Source organism: Macaca nemestrina, chromosome 7, assembly GCF_043159975.1.
Source record: "Macaca nemestrina isolate mMacNem1 chromosome 7, mMacNem.hap1, whole genome shotgun sequence".
Lineage (NCBI taxonomy): Eukaryota > Metazoa > Chordata > Mammalia > Primates > Cercopithecidae > Macaca > Macaca nemestrina.
Genome location: NC_092131.1, coordinates 170,770,880 through 170,789,644, shown reverse-complemented (window position 1 = coordinate 170,789,644; position 18,765 = coordinate 170,770,880). Strand labels below are relative to the sequence as shown.

Below are 18,765 nucleotides of genomic sequence, written 5' to 3'. Positions count from 1 at the left end.
CTCCCAAATAGCTGGGATTACAGGCATGCACCACCATGCCTGGCTAATTTTTGTATTTTTAGTAGAGATGGGGTTTCACCATATTAGTCAGACTGGCCTTGAACTCCTGACCTCAGGTGATCCACCAGCCTCAGCCTTCCAAAGTGCTGGGATTACAGGCATGAGCCACCGTGCCCGGCCGCTCATTGTGGTTTCGGTTTGCATTTCTATGTTTACTGATGTTGAACATTTTTTCATATGATTATTGGCAGCTTTTTTTTTTTTTTTTGAAAAGTGTTCATGTCCTTTGCCCACTTTCTAATGCGGTTTTTTTTTTCTTGTAAAATTGTGTATAGATGCTGGATATTAGACCTTTGTCAGATGCATAGTTTGCAGGTGTTTTGTCATATTCTGTAGGTTGTCTGTTTACTCCTTTGATGGTTTCTTTTGCTGTGCAGAAGCTCTTTAGTTTAATTAGATTCCATTTGTCAATTTTTGCTTTTGTTGCAGTTGCTTTTGGCGTCTTTGTCATGCCATCTTTGCCAGTTCCTAAGTCCAGAATGGTATTGCCTGAGTTGTCTTCCAGGGTTTTTATAGTTTTGGGTTTTACGTTGATGTCTTTCATCCATCTTGAGTTGATTTCTATGTATGTTATAAGGAAGGGTTCCAGTTTCAATCTTCTGCATATGGCTAGCCAGTTACCCCAGCACCATTTATTGAACAGGGAATCCTTTCCCCATTGCTTGCTTTTGTCAGCTTTGTCGAAGATCAGATGCTCGTATGTGTGGCCTTATTTCTGGGCTCCCTGTTATGTTCCGTTGGTCTGAGTGTCTGTCTTTGTTACAGTACCATGCTGTTTGGTTACTGTAGCCCTGTAGTTTAGTTTGAAGCTGGGTAACATAATGCCTCTAGCTTTATTCTTTTTGCTTAGGATTGTCTTGGCTCTTTGAGCTCTTTTTTGGTTCCATATGAATTGCATTCCTGATTTGGCTCTTGGCTGTTGTTTGTATATAAGAATGCTAGTGTTTTTTGTATATTGACTTTGTATGCTGAAACTTTGCTGAAGTTATTTATCAGCTTAAGGAGCTTTTGCACTGAGACCATGGGGTTTTCTAGATATAGAACCATGTCATCTGCAAACGGGGATAGTTTAACTTCCTCTGTTCCTATTTGGAGGCCCTTTATTTCTTTCTCTTGCCTGATTGCTCTGGCCAGGACTTCCAATACTGTATTGAATAGGAGTGATGAGAGAGGGCGTCCTTGTCTTGTGCTGGTTTTCAAGGAGAATGCTTCCAGCTTTTGCCCGTTCATTATGATGTTGGCTGTAGGTTTGTCGTACACAGCTCTTACTATTTTGAGGTGTGTTCTTTCAATTTCAATGCCTAGTTTATTGAGAGTTCTTAACGTGAAAGGATGTTGAAGTTTATTGAAAGCCATTTCTGCATCTGTTAAGATAATCATGTGTTTTTTGTCTTTATTTCTGTTTATGTAATGAATCACATTTAATGATTTGCATATGTTGAACCAACCTTGCATCCCAGGGATAAGGCCTACTTGATGGTGGATTAGCTTTTTGATATGCTGCTGGATTCAGCTTGCTAGTATTTTGGTTAGGATTTTTGCATCAATGTGTATCAGAGATATTTGCCTGAAGTTTTATTTTTTGTGTCTTTGCCAGGTTTTGGTATCAGGATGATGCTGGCCTCATAGAATGAGTTGGGGTGTTGTTCGTCCTCTTCAGTTTTTTGGAATAGTAGGAATTCTTCCAGCTCTTGTTTGTACATGTAGAGCAGCTATTAATTCATTTGGTCCTGGGCTTTTTTTAGTTGGTAGGCTATTTACTACTGATTCAATTTTGGCACTTGTTACTGGTATGTTCAGGGATTCCATTTCTTCCTGGTTCAGTCTTGGGAGGGTGGGTTTGTCCAGGAATTTATCAGTTTCTTCGGGATTTTCTAGTTGGTGTGCATGGAGGTGTTCATAGTATTCTCTGATGGTTACTTGTATTCCTGTGGTATTATCCCCTTTGTCCCAATTGTGTTTATTTGGATCTTCTCTCTTCTTTGTCTAACTAATAATTTATCTTACTGATTTTTTTCAAAAATACAATTCTTGGATTCGTTGGTCTTTTGAATGGTGTTTTGTGCCTGGCTCCTTCAGTTCAGCTCTTTTTTGTTATTTCTTGTCTTCTGCTAGCTCTGGAGTTGGTTTGCTCTTGTTCCTGTAGTTCTTTTTGTTGTGATGTTAGGTTGTTAATGTATGTAATGTTGTTAATGTCGTATGTATTACTGATTTAATCTTAGAATGTTAGGTTGATTTCTTTTTACTTTTTCTCAAGATATTTTTTGGTCTGATATTCCTATCTAAAATGACTTTTTAAAATTTCGGATTTGGTCTCAAACTCTTCCACTTCATTTCTACAATTTTTCTAATTCTTTCATGTCTTGTATCTTGTGCTAATAATAGTTTTAATCCTCCCCGTTTTTTAAGCCTTCTTTCAGGCATACTTTTATTGTCTGCAGAGATGTCATTCTGCTACTCAGTATGCATTATATAGTAACTACATAGAGCGGGGGTCGCCATCCCCCAGGCCACAGACATGTACCGATCTTTGGCCTGTTAGGAACTGAGCCACACAGCAGGAGGTGAGCGGCGGGCAAGTGAGCAAAGCTTCACCTGTATTTGCAGCCACCCCCCATTGCTCTCATTGCTGCCTGAGCTCTGCCTCCTGTCAGATCAGTGGTGGCATTACATTTTCATAGGAGTGTGAACCCTGTTGTGAACCATTCATGCAAGGGATCTAGGTTGTACACTCCTTACGAGAATCTAATGCTGGATGATCTGTCACTGTCTCCCATCACCCCCAGATGGTACCATCTAGATACAGGAAAACTAGCTCTGGGCTCCCACTGATTCTACAATATAGTGAGTTTTGTGATCATTTCATCATATATTACAATGTAATCATAATGGAAATAAAGTACACAATAAATGTAATGTGCTTGGATCGTCCCAAAACCATCCCCTCCACCTGCCGGTCTGTGGAAAAATTGTGTTCAAAGAAACCAATCCCTGGTACCAAAGAGGTTAAGGACTGCTGGTATAGAGGGTTTGGTTCTAATTATTTTCTTTTTCTCATTTTTGCCTGTAATTTGTGGTGGATGGGGGGGGGGGTGTTTCTGTTTTTTTTGTTTTGTTTTGTTTTTTGTTTTTTTGCGGAAGGCGGAGGTGGGTGGGAAGGATTTTGTTTGTTTGTTTGTTTTAGAATATGGCTTGGTTCACATGCTAAGGAAGTCTCCAAAGCCAGTTGTCTATCCCCTCCTCGTTGCGTTTTGCACTTCAAGGGTGTACATTGACCCCCTAGTTTTGTTGTAAATGTTGCACTTGGATTCTTGGTTTGTTATGGAGTCAACCTGCCTGTTTTTATTCAGTAAGATTCATTTATGCCTACTCTCATTGCTGCTAATTTTTCCAGAATTCTGTTTCTAGTGCTGTAATTAGTGCTAGTTTGTTTTTTGTTGTTTTGTTTTTTAAGAGTGTATAAAGGGAAATAAAATTAAAGTTAAATTGAATAATCAGTCAAATACTTGTTGAGGCTCACTGACTCGGTGAACCGCTCTGTGTCAGGCTTCTGCAGGGTTGCATTGAGCTGAAAGATGTATATGGATATATTGAACTAGCAAGCCAGTCACTGCAATGACTTGTTTTGGCAAAGAGAAAAGATTTTACTCGCAAGACTGCCAAATGAGGAGATGGGAGAACAAGTCTCAAACCCTCCTCCAAAGATGGGATTTTAAGGATGTTTTTGGAATAGAGTACCAGGGTTCTCCAAGGTGTGGGTAAGAGAGATTGGGAGTAAGGAAAAGTGAGTGAGTTAGGATCTGCATACATGCAGTCAAGTTATACAGCTCTTCATAGAATACGTGTTTGAAAAATGGCAGTACCACCATGATCAGAGGAAGGAGGTTTTGGCCCTGGGACATCAGTCACCTCTCTGGGCATTCATGCAGGCCCAGTTGAAGGGTCGGTGGTCTTAATCAGCTTGAAGTGGACAAGAGCTGCCCACTGGTTCCTGGAAATAACTTTAAGCAACAGTTACTGTAGTGACCCACATTCGGAAGTTATCTATAAGGAAGTTCGTGGGAGTTTTTGCTATGTGACGTGCTAGTGGGGGTTTTAAAATAGATCTACTAGAAGTAAGCGATAAAAAAGCAAGGCAGGTTAAGTTTGGCAAGCTTAATCAGGTTAGCCTTCGATTTTAAATATGTGAGTTCCTCCCAAATAGGGCCTTGATGACCCAGGCTGCTTGTAGTGCTGTGTGTTAAGTAGCACAAGTGTGTACGTGTGCCCCAGCAGGTTACAGGATGGACCACTTCTGTGAAAGCCAACGGTGTTTTTATGAATGAGATGACATGGAACCTGGGTTTTGAAAGATGAGCTGAAACTTGCAAGATTGATAAGGTAATAAGGAAGTCCTAGGCAGAAAGGAGATGTTAAACCATAGTTTGATACTGCATGATCTGCTTAAGCAGGAATCAGTATTTAAGTAGGTTTAGAGCAAAGACTGGGGTGCTGGGAAGCAACTTTGAAGTTGTATTCAAAGGCATTGCATACTAAGGAATTTGAACTTATGGGCAAGGATCTATTGGATTAGGTCTTTGTGTTAGAGGGACAGCACTGCCAACACTTGTAATGCAGTGGTGAGAAATCTGTTGAAAGGGCCAAATAAGACAATTATGAAGGTAGAAGGAAGGGAACGTGGGGAAGAGTTGAACCCTTTGAAATTTTTGATGAACTGATCTTATATTCAGAAAACATTGAAAGCTGCAGCTCTCCTTCCAGGCTGCTCATTAGAATCACCTGGGGGCTATTTTTTTTTTTTTTTTAAGTCCACCAATTCCTCTTCTCCATTTTTACTTGATTGGTATAGATTGAGGATCGTGCATCAGCAAGCAGTTTTGAAATTGTTTCCAAGTGATTCTTACCTGCAGCCTGGGTAAGAAGTGGCAGGCTTCCTGGATAGTCATTAAGTGAACTGTGGTAAGCACTGACGGAGCAGGATTACCTGCCCTGCTAGGTACCCGAACTACATTTACTTGCTCACAAGTGATTTTTTAAAATGTATGCTCGCATCCCTGCCTTGCTTATTGAAAGTTCCTAATGTTTTTGGTATTTCTTTAATCTTTTTATGTTTTTAACTTTTAAATAAAAGAAGAAAATAAAAGAACTACCAAACAAGATGTAAGTTCATACTGTAAAATTACATACAGTAATTTTTCAAATTACTAAATTACAAAGATTAGTCCCCACCTCTTTGAAGGAGAAAAAAAGGGAAAGGATAATCCTTTAGTAAGGCTGGGGTGTTTAGGTTTTTTCCAGCATTTTGCAGTTACAAACAGTCTGCAATGAATAACCTTGTGCGTTTGTTATCTTTGTACTGTGAGAGAGGTATGTGTATCTTTAGGGTACTTTTTAGAAGCTAGTTTGCTCTGTCAGAAGATAGTACATTTGTAGTTTTGTTAGGTTATTGCCAAATTCCTCTCCTGAAAGTTGTAGCAATTTGTGTGCCCATCAGTAGTAGACAGCCTGTTTCCCTATAGCCTCCCTTTTCTGAAATATGTCATGCTTTAATGTTTCTGTTCTTGGCGTTCTTTGGTTTTAATTTGCATTTATCTGTGGGTTTTAACATCTCATATGTCTTTTGTAAATTGTTTGTTTCATTGTTTTATTTTGTTTTGTTTTTTCTCCCTTCATGTTTAAGTAGTTCTTGATATCAACATTTTCAAAGTATGGTCTGTGGACTCCTGAAGGTCCCTGAAAACATTTTAGGTTCAAGGGCAAAACTCTTTTTATACATTATGGAGGTATTTCTTATCTTCTTTGCTGTGTTATTATTTGAGCAAAGGTTTAGAAACAATGGTGGTTAAAACTGTGTCAAGGCAGTGGCACCAAACCTTATAATAGTCATTGTCACACACACATAGATTAAAAGAACAGTTTCAGTTTTATTTAAGAATGACTTGAAACAGAACTACGTCTTACTACTTTCCAACCCTTGAGTACACACGTTTTCAGTAGTCTAGGTATGCAAATGAGAAGTGTGCCTAAAGTAGTTCTGCCTTGTACTAAAGTACTTGTGTGATTATTTGAATTGCAGCTGTGTATTCAGTGGGGGATGGAAGGCCAACATCACTTTTACTTGAAGGAACAATTGTTTACTTGAAGGAATGTATGGTTATCCAAACTTGAATATTTGACAAACATATTTCTCCAAAATGAATGAATACCTTGCTTCAAGGAGAACAATTCTTGATAGTATTTGTTGCTAACAATGAAAACTGATTTTTAAAACAAAAATTAAAATTTGAAAAATTTTTATCTGCCACCATAAGCTCAATAGCTTTTCAGTACTTAAAGATTCTTTTGATAATCTTGATAGTGATATTAACACGTGATTTAAAAATACACCGTGTGGTGAAATGTGGCATCGTTTGGACGATTTGCCTAACTCAGGGAACCAGTATTTTCCAAAAGACTAAGGCATGCTATAATAAAATTTTGCATGGATGAAATATTCAGAGTGTAAAATAGGCCAATAGATATTCATGCAATAATAGAGACAGTTGATTGATATGGTTTCAAACTGTACATTGTTACTCTCCTTTAGGAAATGTATTAAGTTTTTGGCATAAAATCAAGCATGAATTTTCATAATTACCTTAAAAGGCTACTAAAATAACTCTTCTTTTTCAATGACTGTACATGTGTATGAAAAGCTGGATTTTCTGTGTGTACTTTAACAAAAAGCAACATACTACGGGGTTTGTTACCATGCATTTTCACAAACTTTGTTTTCTCTTCAGCGGTGAAAACTCAAATTTTGTCAAAGCCTTTTTCAGGATCTTGGAGATAGTCATATAATTGTTTTCTTTAGATTTGTTAATAGGATGTATTATGCCAGTGGATTTTCTAATACACTAATCTTGCATTCCTGGAATTAATCCCTTTATCATGGAGTATTTATGTAGTGTTGGCCGTTGTTTGCTTATTTTTATTTTGTATTTTGCACTGATAACGAATAAATTATGTTGAGCTGTAATATTGGGGGGTTGGTCATTATCATGGACAGTCATCAAGTTTCAGTGTCAGTATTATACTTGCTTCATAAAAAGAATTTAGAAGCTTTCCTTGGTATCAGTGTTCTGAAACAATACATTGTATTGAGGCTATCTGGATATTGCATGTTTTGGCACAGTTCCCTTGGGAAATCATTTGTACATGGTGCCTTTTTGTGGGATAATTCCCTCATAAGTTTTGCTGCTTTTTTCTCCAGAAATTGGGCCATTTAAGCTTTTTATTTATAATAGGGTCAATTTTGGCAATCTGTATTTCCTTAAGGAATTATGTTTCATTTAGGTTTTTAAATTTCTTTGAATTTGTTCGGTAGTCTCTTAACGTTTTCTAATGCCGTACTAATAGTCATTTGTCTCTAATCATTTATTTTTGAAGTTTTAGTCCTGCTTTTAATTTGAAATTTGGATATTGTCTTTGAATTATGATGAGTGTATGGTTTTGTGTACAGTAGTCCCCTCTGAGCCGTGGGGCACATGTTCCCCCAGTCGATGCCCGAATTCACGGATAGTGTCAAACCCAATTTTGCTGTTAATTGGAGCACATTTCTGTTCCTGTCTTCCACTCAGAAGTTTAATGCCTTTTCCATTTTAAATAAGCACTTATCATGCACTGTGGCTAAACCCTTGCAATTTTAGGTGTGATAGCAAAACTAGCACAAATTTCGTTTTCCTTCACAGCTTCACTAATAGAAGATTCCTTCTCCTTGTAGATCTTAGTAACCTCAGCATATGATTTTTTTTCCCCTGTATTAAGTGGAGGACTTTCACCTTCTCTCGAAGGAAACACTTTACAGCTTTTCTTTGGCATATCTGAATTGCCAGCATCACTACTACTGCACTTTGGGGTCATGATTAAGTAAAATGAGGGTGACTTGAACACAAGCATTGTGTTACCTCTCCACAGTTGATCTCATAACTGTGGCAGCTACTGAGTGACTAATGGGCGGGGAGCCCCTATGTCATGGAGACCCTGGACAAAGGGATGATTCACGTCTTAGATGGGATGGAGCAGGATGGCAAAAGATTTCATCACACTACTTGTAACGGTGTGCAGTTTAAATCTTACCAGTTGTTTATTTCTGAAGTTTTCCATTTAAAATTTTCAGACTGCAGTTGACCTGAGGTAACTGAAAGCAAAGAACATGAAACCGACGATAAGGAAGAACCACTGTAGTTGGTCTATTTTTGTTGTATTAAATTTGGGGAGGATATATAGAGAAACAGATTCAGATGGTTGCCATTGTCTTTAGTTACTCAGAATTTTCCCTGTTGGTTATTATTTTCTTTTTTCATATTAACTTCTTTTTGTATTCGCTTTATTGCCATATAATTCACATACCATACAATTAAATATGCAATTCATTGTTTTTTAGCATGTTCCGAGTTGTGTAACCATCACCAGAGTCCATTTTAAAACATTTTCATTGCTGGGGGGCAGGGGATGAAACTCCCATTGACCTATCACCCCCCCAATCCCTGTAACCCTAGACAACCACCAATCAAGTTTTTGTCTTTATAGATTTGCCTTTCTGAGCATTTTATATAAATGGAATAATAGAATCTATTAACCTTTGTGACTGGTTTCTTCACCTTAGCATGACATTTTCAAGGTTCATTCATGTTACACTATGTATGAGTACTTCTTTCCTTTTTACACACAATGTTTCATTGTGTGGATATATACCATGTTTTATCCATGCATCAGTTGATGGACACTTGGAATAGTTGGTATTCATTCTTAAGAAGAGTTTTTTTTCTTTTGCTACTTCTGTAGGCTTTGGGATGGGAGGAAAGGTGATGTATGCACTATTCGTGGTGAACATAGTCTCCTTTGTTGCGGACTGGAAAGCTGAGGGAGGAAGTTGTTACCTTTGTCCTCAGGCAGTTTGAATTGTACAGTTTTATACAAAAACATGTATTTCTGGTTTAATGATTCTATAGTCTTAAGAAAATGTATGATGTCTCGTTAGACTACTCTAAGTACTTCATATCCTTTCTAGGGAATAGTGATTTCTTTGAGATTAGGTGATTTTTTAACAACCTGAAGATATTTTGAATTTTTTATATACTGGCCTGTCCTGAGTCATTGTGGTAAAGATTCTTGGCTCTTTCAGAAGTGTGTGGCTTATTGTAATTCAGTTTTTAAAAAAGGTAATTTTACAATGTTTTTTCAGTATGGCTAATGTACACCTTCTTTTGTTTAATGTGCACAAGACGTTATATTCTACAGAGATTTTTAGAAGTTTGCAGAAGTTGTTGAAATAACTAATACTCGATTTTCAAAGCAATTGATATTTTATGTAAAATGGCAAATGTTATATATGCTGGATAAGTCTGTCATCTTCTAAATCAGTTGCCAGGATGAATGATGATCACACTGGGCACTGCCAATCTCCTCAGGACCTCTTCTGATCATCAAAAATGAAGTGAGCTCGGCCGGGCGCGGTGGCTCAAGCCTGTAATCCCAGCACTTTGGGAGGCCGAGATGGGCGGATCACGAGGTCAGGAGATCGAGACCATCCTGGCTAACACGGTGAAACCCCGTCTCTACTAAAAAATACAAAAAACTAGCCGGGCGAGGTGGCGGGCGCCTGTAGTCCCAGCTACTCGGGAGGCTGAGGCAGGAGAATGGCGTAAACCTGGGAGGCGGAGCTTGCAGTGAGCCGAGATCGCGCCACTGCACTCCAGCCTGGGTGACAGAGCCAGACTCCGTCTCAAAAAAAAAAAAAAAAAAAAAAAAATGAAGTGAGGATTTCAGTGTTAATACGTTTTAAATGTCTTTTGGTTTTTAAAGAACATGTATATAGTTGGCGATTTTTAATCTTCTGTTACGTCCAGTGGTTTTTAGAGCATACATTCTTGTACAAGGATAATTCTAACAGGTAACCATGCAGGTGAGTGTTTATCAATCACAAATGTATTAAGATTGTAATTTTTGTATTTCGACCTCTCTGGATTGTAGAGTATGATATAACAATTATTTTTATCCTTAATAACAATATTTTACTATAATTTTTACCTTAGGCTCCTGGATTTGGATTTGGCATTGCAATATCTGGTGGACGAGATAATCCTCATTTTCAGAGTGGGGAAACGTCAATCGTGATTTCAGATGTGCTGAAAGGAGGACCAGCTGAAGGACAGCTACAGTAAGAGTGCTGCTTATCGTGGGCACCTGTGCGACAAGCAGTGTTCCTGTCCTCGGGCACTGGCCTACTATCTTACACTGTCTTAGTGTTTTGCCATATTTATACACCACCTGTGCCATGGTTCATATATTTTTTCCTTAAATTAACATATGTTTACTTAAGAGAGAAACTGGCCAGGTGTGGTGGCTCACTCCTTGTAATCCTAGCACTTTGGGAGGCTGAGGCAGGGGGATCACTTGAGACTGGGAGTTCGAGACCAGCCTGGACAATGTAGTGAGAGCCCCATCTCTACAAAAGAAGTTTAAAAATCAACTGGGCATGGTGGCATGTGCTTGCAGTCCCAGCTACTTGGGAGGCTGAGGCAGGAGAATCCCTTGAACTTAGGAGTCTGAGGCTGCAGTGAGCCATGATTGCACTGCTGTACTCCAGCCCAGGTGACAGAGCAAGACCCTGTCTCCAAAGAAAATAAAGGAAGCTTTATCCCTATTAAAATTGGAAAGCTAGTATCACTCACTTTAAATAGAATGTGTAACTGTAAAAATAGTGAAAAAGAAAATTTATAACTCCGTTTTGGATAGAATCTAGCCTTCAGAAGCCTCTCTTCCCAAGTCTTGCACCCTTTTTGTTCCATATGAAGATTAGTTAGCTAAAGAAAAACACAAAATATACTAGCAAAATAATGGCACTACAATTAGAAGTATTAAAAGAAAATTAAAAGATGAAAAACTTAAAAGGTAAAAGGAAATAGGATTTCCAGCTCTATGACTTGGTATCATTTAATGCCCTGTAACTGTACTACCAAGAATCATTTCATGGATGTGATATCTGTTCAGTCTTCTGGGGAGATACTTTGTTAATGGACTTAAAAAAATTAAGGACCTGTGGTTAATTACTTGTTAAACATTCTGTGGAGAAACCTGAAAGTAAATCAGTTGACATTATTTTATTGATCTGAAGAGAAATTGATTAATTGGCTCATAATTAGATACATTTTAGAAGTACCTATCTTGAAAATACCATCATAAACTTACCAGAATGTTTTTCTCTAACGTGTTATTTTGTGCCCTTTTCCCCTTAGGGAAAATGACCGAGTGGCAATGGTTAACGGAGTTTCAATGGATAATGTTGAACATGCTTTTGCTGTTCAGCAACTAAGGAAAAGTGGGAAAAATGCAAAAATTGTAAGTATCTTTTATCTTTAATTTAGTAAAGGTACCCCTTTACATTTCTGGCATTTGAATTTATCCTTCCCATTTAAGAAAAGGAAAACAAACGATAGTTCCAGCGTTAGTTGTTTACACTGAAGAGTGTTTCTTTTAACAATAGTGTGGTTTGTCACTGGTATGTGTATTTTCTCAGTTTAGATACCAGGAATTTTTTCAGTTGAAAAAGGAAAGGGGACAGTTGAATAGTTAGCTCTTTTAGGCTTAATGTTTCCTCCTCTTTTCCTCCTCTACAGTCATGTGCTGCATGACAATGTTTTGGTCAACAACAGCCGCATATTTGACAGTGGTTCCATAAGATTATAGTTCTGTATTTACCTTTACCGTGTTTAGATACACGCATAGTTACCATTGTGTTACAGTCGCCTACAGTATTCAGTACAGGAACATGCTGTATAGGCTCGTAACCGAGGAGCAATAGGCTATGCCATGTAGCCTAGATGTGTAGTAGGCTCTACCATCTGGGTTTGGGAAGATACGTTCTGTGATGTTCGCACAAAGACAGAATTGCCTAACAATTCACTTCTCGTAGTATATCCCCAATGTCAAGTGACGCATGACGGTACTGAAGTTAGATTGGATCTTGGCGTGTGTCAGTTTGAAATAGATGGCTCTATTTTCCGGTACAAGATGAGTTTACCTGGCAAGTTTTGCATTGTCCCTTGAACACATGTATGTCAGCAGCTACTTTCTTTATTACTCTGATGGCTTGAGGAGAGGGAAAGTCTAAGATTGTTTTTTGTAGAGTTGTTCAGGGTGCATTTAATGTTACTGTTTTACTGTATAGCTAGAGTCTTTGTTTCATATTTCTCTGAGAAGTCTACTTTTTATTAAGGGAAAAGAAATTTAGTTAACTCTTGATAACTGGCCTCAAATCACAGTTAAAACTTTGTAAATGTAGCACAGTAGATTTAATGTAAAAGTTTTATTTATTTTATTTTTTTGAGACAGTCTCACTCTGTCACCCAGGCTGGAGTGCAGTGGTGTGATCTCGGCTCACTGCAACCTGCACCTCCCAGGTTCAAGCACTTCTTGTGCCTCAGCCTCCCAAGTAGCTGGGAACACAGATGCGTGCCACCATGCCCGCCTGGCTAGTTTTTGTATTTTTAGTAGAGATAGGGTTTTGCCATGTTGGCCAGGCTGGTCTTGAACTCTCACTTCAAGTGATCCGCCTGCCTTGGCCTTCCAAAGTGCTGGGATTACAGGCATCAGCCACCACGCCCATCCAAAAGTCTTACTTAAAATGATACACTTTTAGGAACACAGGAGCCACTTCACGCACTTTGCTCCTCCGCTGTTTTTATCCCATCCTGCCTCTGAAAGGACTAATGAAGGTAGCCTTGAAGCCTCAGCTCAGGTATACAAAGCTGAAGAGTCTGGGTGGCTGGGTGGTATGCCCTGCTTTGTCCGTTGAGAACCTTTCTATCTCCCAGCAGATGCTCAGAACCACAGCAGACCTGATGGAAAGGATAAGGGTGGGTACAGGGAGGTCTGCTTATGAGTTTTGGTGTCTGGGAGTGGTGGTAAAAGCTGAAAAGGGTATTCCCTGAGACTGCACCCAGCAGTTGCTCGGCCCTCCTGCCCTGTGTAGGCTGCCTTGCTGTGTGGCTTGTTTCACACCAGCATCATTGCTGGTGAGATGAGAGTTCTCTCATACTGCAGTAGGACCACTGTTTGGTTATGGCGTTGTTCCAGAGAACAAACATCTTTTATTTTGTATGTTTTCACAATCTCATTGTAGTCCATAGTTTTACAACTGGAATGTTATTTTTAAATTGCAGTTAATTAACAGACTGCCTAGTGGATGATAAAGTTTTTAAACAGTTTTTATAACAAGAGGTTGCACTGTTTACAGAAGCAAATTGCTATTTGTTTGTTTTAAAACAGCAAATTGCTAATAGTTTTTTTTGGGTGTGATCAGTTGAGTGAGCTTCAGTGTCTTGCTTTAGCTGCTGATCCTGAGCACCATCCTTATTCTGCGTAGTGTTCTTCAGGTGGCTTGCTGCACATTCTAAGGCCAGCACCTCGGGAAACTGGTTTTTATCCCTTGTATCAGGTGTGGTGAGTTTCATCCATACTTTCAACTTTTTAAGCGCTCCATTCCTGTGTAATCTTGAGCTGTTTTGTTTTTCCATGCAAAATATTTGGCACACATACACTACATTGATAATACATCCAAGAAAGTTGTATTGCTATACTCCAGACTTTTCCACATAGAGATGATATTATAAGTAGGTCTGAAATCAATAATGTATTTGAAATAGCACATTTTTGGCCCAGCATGTAAGGAGAAGGATTTAGGGGCTGTTCAAAGCTGTGTCAGTTGGAAAGGTGTTTTTTACTCTGTGGTTAAAGGCTGTAGGGGCTTTGGGCAGAAAGGTGTTTTAATCAGCAAAAGCAGTTGTTGATTTCTGCATTTTGACAGTTTCAGTCATGTCATTAATTTAAAGCTTTCATTGCCGTATGACTCTTAGAATAAAATGCCTGTGTCTGAGAGTGTGGCCTTTCATTATAAGATGTCTTTTTTTAACCTCATCCCTGGACATAACCAGAGCGTCAGAAACACTCAGGTCATGATATATGTGATGTTTATTTTCCCCAGTTCTGAACTCTACCAGATCTTCTTCCCTGCTCTCCGTTCTACTGATCTCTGTCTTCTCTCCTGTGCTCCTCCATTTTCTCTCCTCAGACTATCAGAGTAATAAGGAAAATAGCTGCTGACATACATGTGTTCAAGGGGCAACGCAAAACATGCCCAGTAAACTCATCTTATACCAGAAAATAGGACCATATATTTCAAACGGACACATGACAAGATCCAATCTAACTTCAGTACAGTCATGCGTCACTTAACATTGGGGATATATAATATATCCCCAATATCCTGTATAATTTTACTAAAATTCTGAACATAGTAAAAAAGCGTTATAAAGTGGATGAAGAGGCAGAATCCTAGCGAAAACCTCTGTGAGCATTTCAGAACAGTCCGTGTTGCTTCATGACAGGGATAGGTCTTGAGAAATGCGTCATTACATGATTTCATCCTTGTGTGACCATCAGAGTGTATTTACACAAACCTGGAAGGCATAGCCTCCGACACACCTAGGCTATATGGTTTAGTGTATTGCTCTCCGGCTGTAAATCCCATACAGCATGTGACTGTACTCAATACTGTAGGCAGCTGTAAAACAATGGTATGTGTCTGTCTAAACATGGAAAAAGTACACTAAAAGTATATATAACAGATTAAAAAAATTATATGCCTGTTGAGTGCACTTACTATGAATGGCGCTTGCGGGACTGGACGTTGCTCTGAGTCAGCGAGTGAGTGGTGAGTGACTGTGAAGTCCTAGGACATTACACGACTGTAGACTTTGTAAACACTGGACATTTAGGCTGCACTAAATTTATTTTTAATGTTTTAATATTTTTAATGTATTTAATATTTTGTAAATTTATAAAATTTATTTAAGAGTCTTCTTTCTTCAATAATAAACCTTAGCTTACCGAAACTTTTTTAACCTATATCTTTCTAACTTTTTGACTCTCGCAATAACACTTAAAACACAAACACATTGTACAGCAGTACAAAAATGTTTTTTTCTATTTAAAATTTTTTTCTTTTTGTTTGTGTTTTTTTAAGACACGGTTTCACTCTGTCACCCAGGCTAGAGTGCAATGGCGTGATCTTGGCTCACTGCAACCTCCACCTCCCTGGTGCAAGTGATTCTCGTGCCTCAGCCTTGGGATTATAGGCACCCACTACCACGCCCATATTTTGTATTTTTAGTAGAGACAGGGTTTTGTCGTGTTGGCCAGGCTGGTATTGAACTCCTGGCCTCAAGTGATCTGCCTGCCTCGGCCTCCCAAAGTTCTGGGATTACAGGCGTGAGCCACTGCACCTGGCCTAAAATTTTCTATTTTTCAGTTTTTAAACTTTTAGTAAAATCTAAGACACAAGCACACACATTAGCCTAGGGCTACCCAGGATCGGGGTCATCAGTGTCACTGTCTTCTACCTCCACAGATTGTCCTAGTGGAAAGTCTTCAGGGGCAGTAACATGCATGGAGCCATCATCTCCTGTGACAACAGTGCCTTCTTGTGGAACACCTGAAGGACCTGCCTGGGGCTGTTTTCCCAGTTAACATTTAAAAAAAAATAAGTAGAGGGAGTACACTCTGGAATAATGATAAAAGTTTAGCATAGTAAATACATAAACCACTAACATAGTCATTATCAAGTATTGTATTCTGTACATATTATATCTGCTGCACTTTTATTCCACTGGCAGCATAGTAGGTTTGTTTACATCAGCATCACGACAAACAGCACTGCAGTGCACCCATGACATTATGACCCTGTGGCGTCACTAGGTGATAGGAGATTTTCAGCTCCATTGTAGTATTATGGGGCCTCTGCAGATGTGTCGTCCGTTGTTTCACATGGTGCATGACTGTGTATGTATCCACATGGCCATGCAGCATTTCACTCTGCATATATATTTATCGAACTCACTCATTCACAGGCATTTCAGTGTCCAGTCCACGAGTTTTTTAAAATTCGGCTGCGAAAATCATATTGCTACCTACTTGCTTAGTTAATTTTTAGAATAATTTTCTAAGAGTGGCTTTTCAGAGTCAAAGGGCCTGAATGACTTTTGATGTATGTATTGCCAGTTTGTCCTTCTTCAGAAAATCAGTAGGCTATCGAGAGTTCAGTTTTCAACACGTCTTAAATCTTTGCCTGATAAAAAAGTGTTGGAAATGAAACATTTAAAATCACAAGTGGATTTGATCCTCTCATGGTGTGTTTACTACGCATTTGTTTTTTCATTTACCTGTTCATGTCCATTGCATTTATATGGTGGTGATGGTCATACTAGGGTGTTTTATGTAGTCAGATTATTAACCTTTTGTCGTACGTACCTCATGTGTTGTTATCTCCTCTTTGCTTTTGTGACTGTTTGTAAGTTGTTTGTGTTTGTTGTTTTGTATCATTTTGTTACAACATTGAAATGTTTTCATTTTTATTTTGTCATGTCTGTCAGCCTTTCGCTTTATTGGTTCTGCCTTGGTGTCATGCTTCCAAAAGCCTTTTAATTGCAAAAGCCCCTTTCTTGTATTTTATTCTAGTACTTATATGGCATCATTTTGTTTTATTTTACATTTGAGACTTCAGTTAAGCTAAACTGTTTTGAAGTACGCATTTTTTTCCTAAATATTTTGATTCCAAATTTTTCATAGTGTTAAAATCAAGCATAGTTGTTACACCTACTAATTATTATTCATGTTTATAACTGTTAACTCATAAGTAGAGAATCACAGTAGGACTGGATACCTTTCAATAAGTAAAGCACCTACTAGGTGCAAGCATTGCATTACATGTACAGTTAAATGCATGGGAAGGAACTTCTCAAAGAACTCGAATCTTAGTGGGCTGGATGGGTGTACATACTGATAACCGTATAATGCATGTCATCTCAGGTTAATAGGTCAGGTACAGTAGAATCCCAAAGAGGTGGCACTCTTACAGGAATGATAGGGAAAGCCTTGAGTGCTCATCTGCTCAACTTCGTTTTTGTTTATTACTAGGGAGGAACTGAACATTAAAATACCAATACCAGGTATTGCTTCCAATATAACATGTTGGAAATTAAGTAGACGTGAGATGTAAAAGCAGACAGCTAGCATTAGGAATGCTTTACAGAAAATATTAACTGATAAGGACTTCAGCTGTGGGTTGCTCCAAGATGAGAAGGGCAGCTTTTCTCTTTCAGGTCATAACAGGACATTGGCTGTCCTCCTTTTCACATGCTGGCCTCTGCTGCTTCTCATCCTTGAGCTTCAGCGTTGTTTCCTCAGAATGGCCCTCTGCTTAGGCCCTCGTCCTGATTCTGAACCAGCACCTGATAATAATAATAATAGTAGTAATAGTAATAGGAAGCAGCAGTATTAAGTGTAGAGCAGCCCTTTGAAGAAGTTTAGCCATATAGAGAAGAGATAAGGTGATAACATGCAGGTGAATAGCAAGACAGAGAAATAGAAGATGAATTGGGGGAGCTTAGTAGGTAGAGGACAGATTTTAGGTAAATAAAGCGATTGAAGTTTCAGGTAAACTGGAGTATGGTAATTGATGAAGAAAAAATTCTTAGAGGTGGGTAGGGATGAGAATGAGAGCTCAAATACAAGGGTTTCATTCATCCAGGAAGAAGATCGCCTTGGTCTTTGAGGCCAAAAGGAAGGAGGACCAAATAAATGAGATACTGAAAAAATTTAGGAGGCAGGGGGAGTAAAATGGCACTGCTAGCCTTAAAGCAGGCTGAGTGGCTGGGATCTCGAAGAATGGTTGTAGAATATCTACATTAGCAAATTCCATAGAGAGGCAGCAAGATGTAGACGAAAGGATTGCTGAACAAGAGCAAGACTTCTGTAAAATGAATTTACAGAGGGCCTAATCAGCAAAGTGTGGAAGTGAAGGTAATAATAGGACTGGAGTTTGTCATGGCAGCTGATTGAGGGGTCAAGAGAAAGTCATTTAAATACAGCAGCAGGATGTCTCATGCCAACTTGGGGGAAACGTGAGTGAAACCAGGACGGAACTGATGAACTGAAAATAAGAGAGGATGAAGGAATTGGAAATAAGATAGTGAAAAGTTGCAGTAGCTCACAGTGTCTGACATAGAAGACAAGGAGTGATACACAAGAAGATCCTGCGGAACTACAGTGAGGTCAAGTGTATACTATTGTAGGAAGGCAAAGTGTAGTCCACAGATTACAGAGCCACTCAGTCAGCAGGTGTGATACATGTAGATCTTCAGCTTGCAGAGAATGAAGGAAATAAGTGGACAGGCAATACAGAGCCAGTTACCACAGTCATTGAGAAAAGAATGCCAGAGGGAAGAATTTGCATCTAGACCGGAAGTACACATTGGAGAGATCCAGAGACTGAAAGCGGTTTGTATTGGTGAAGTACAGCTGAGTTAATTAGCTCCAACATATTATTGAATGTTAGTGTGGCTGTAGAATAAATTCATCTCTTAGAAGTCTGGGGCAATGGTGGGCTTTGATACTGATACAGTCTAAAATGTTTAAGGAAGCAAGTTGGACTTGGAAGTTTGCTGTGGTTTTGGTAGCACCTAGAGTATATTTGGTGGCATTAGAGTACAGTGCTGTCCTTTTTATTCAAACCACCCAACAGTTGTTAGTTTCCCTGAAAGCTTGTGATTATTACACCAGGAAGATCTTTCTGTGTGAAGTAAATAAAGAGATTTTTAGGCCCAC

The 18,765-nt window shown here is 38.9% G+C and overlaps 1 protein-coding gene across 13 annotated transcripts in view; it reads left to right on the top strand.

Annotated features, from left to right (window-relative positions):
* Positions 1-18,765, top strand: part of LOC105497535 (tight junction protein 1) — a 364,046-nt gene that overhangs the window by 276,972 nt on the left and 68,309 nt on the right. For all 13 annotated transcript variants that reach the window (XM_071067225.1, XM_071067227.1, XM_071067223.1 and 10 more), the window contains 2 exons: positions 10,137-10,261; positions 11,340-11,442. In XM_071067225.1, the coding sequence (XP_070923326.1) occupies positions 10,137-10,261; positions 11,340-11,442 (228 nt within the window). The remainder of the gene's footprint in view (positions 1-10,136; positions 10,262-11,339; positions 11,443-18,765) is intronic.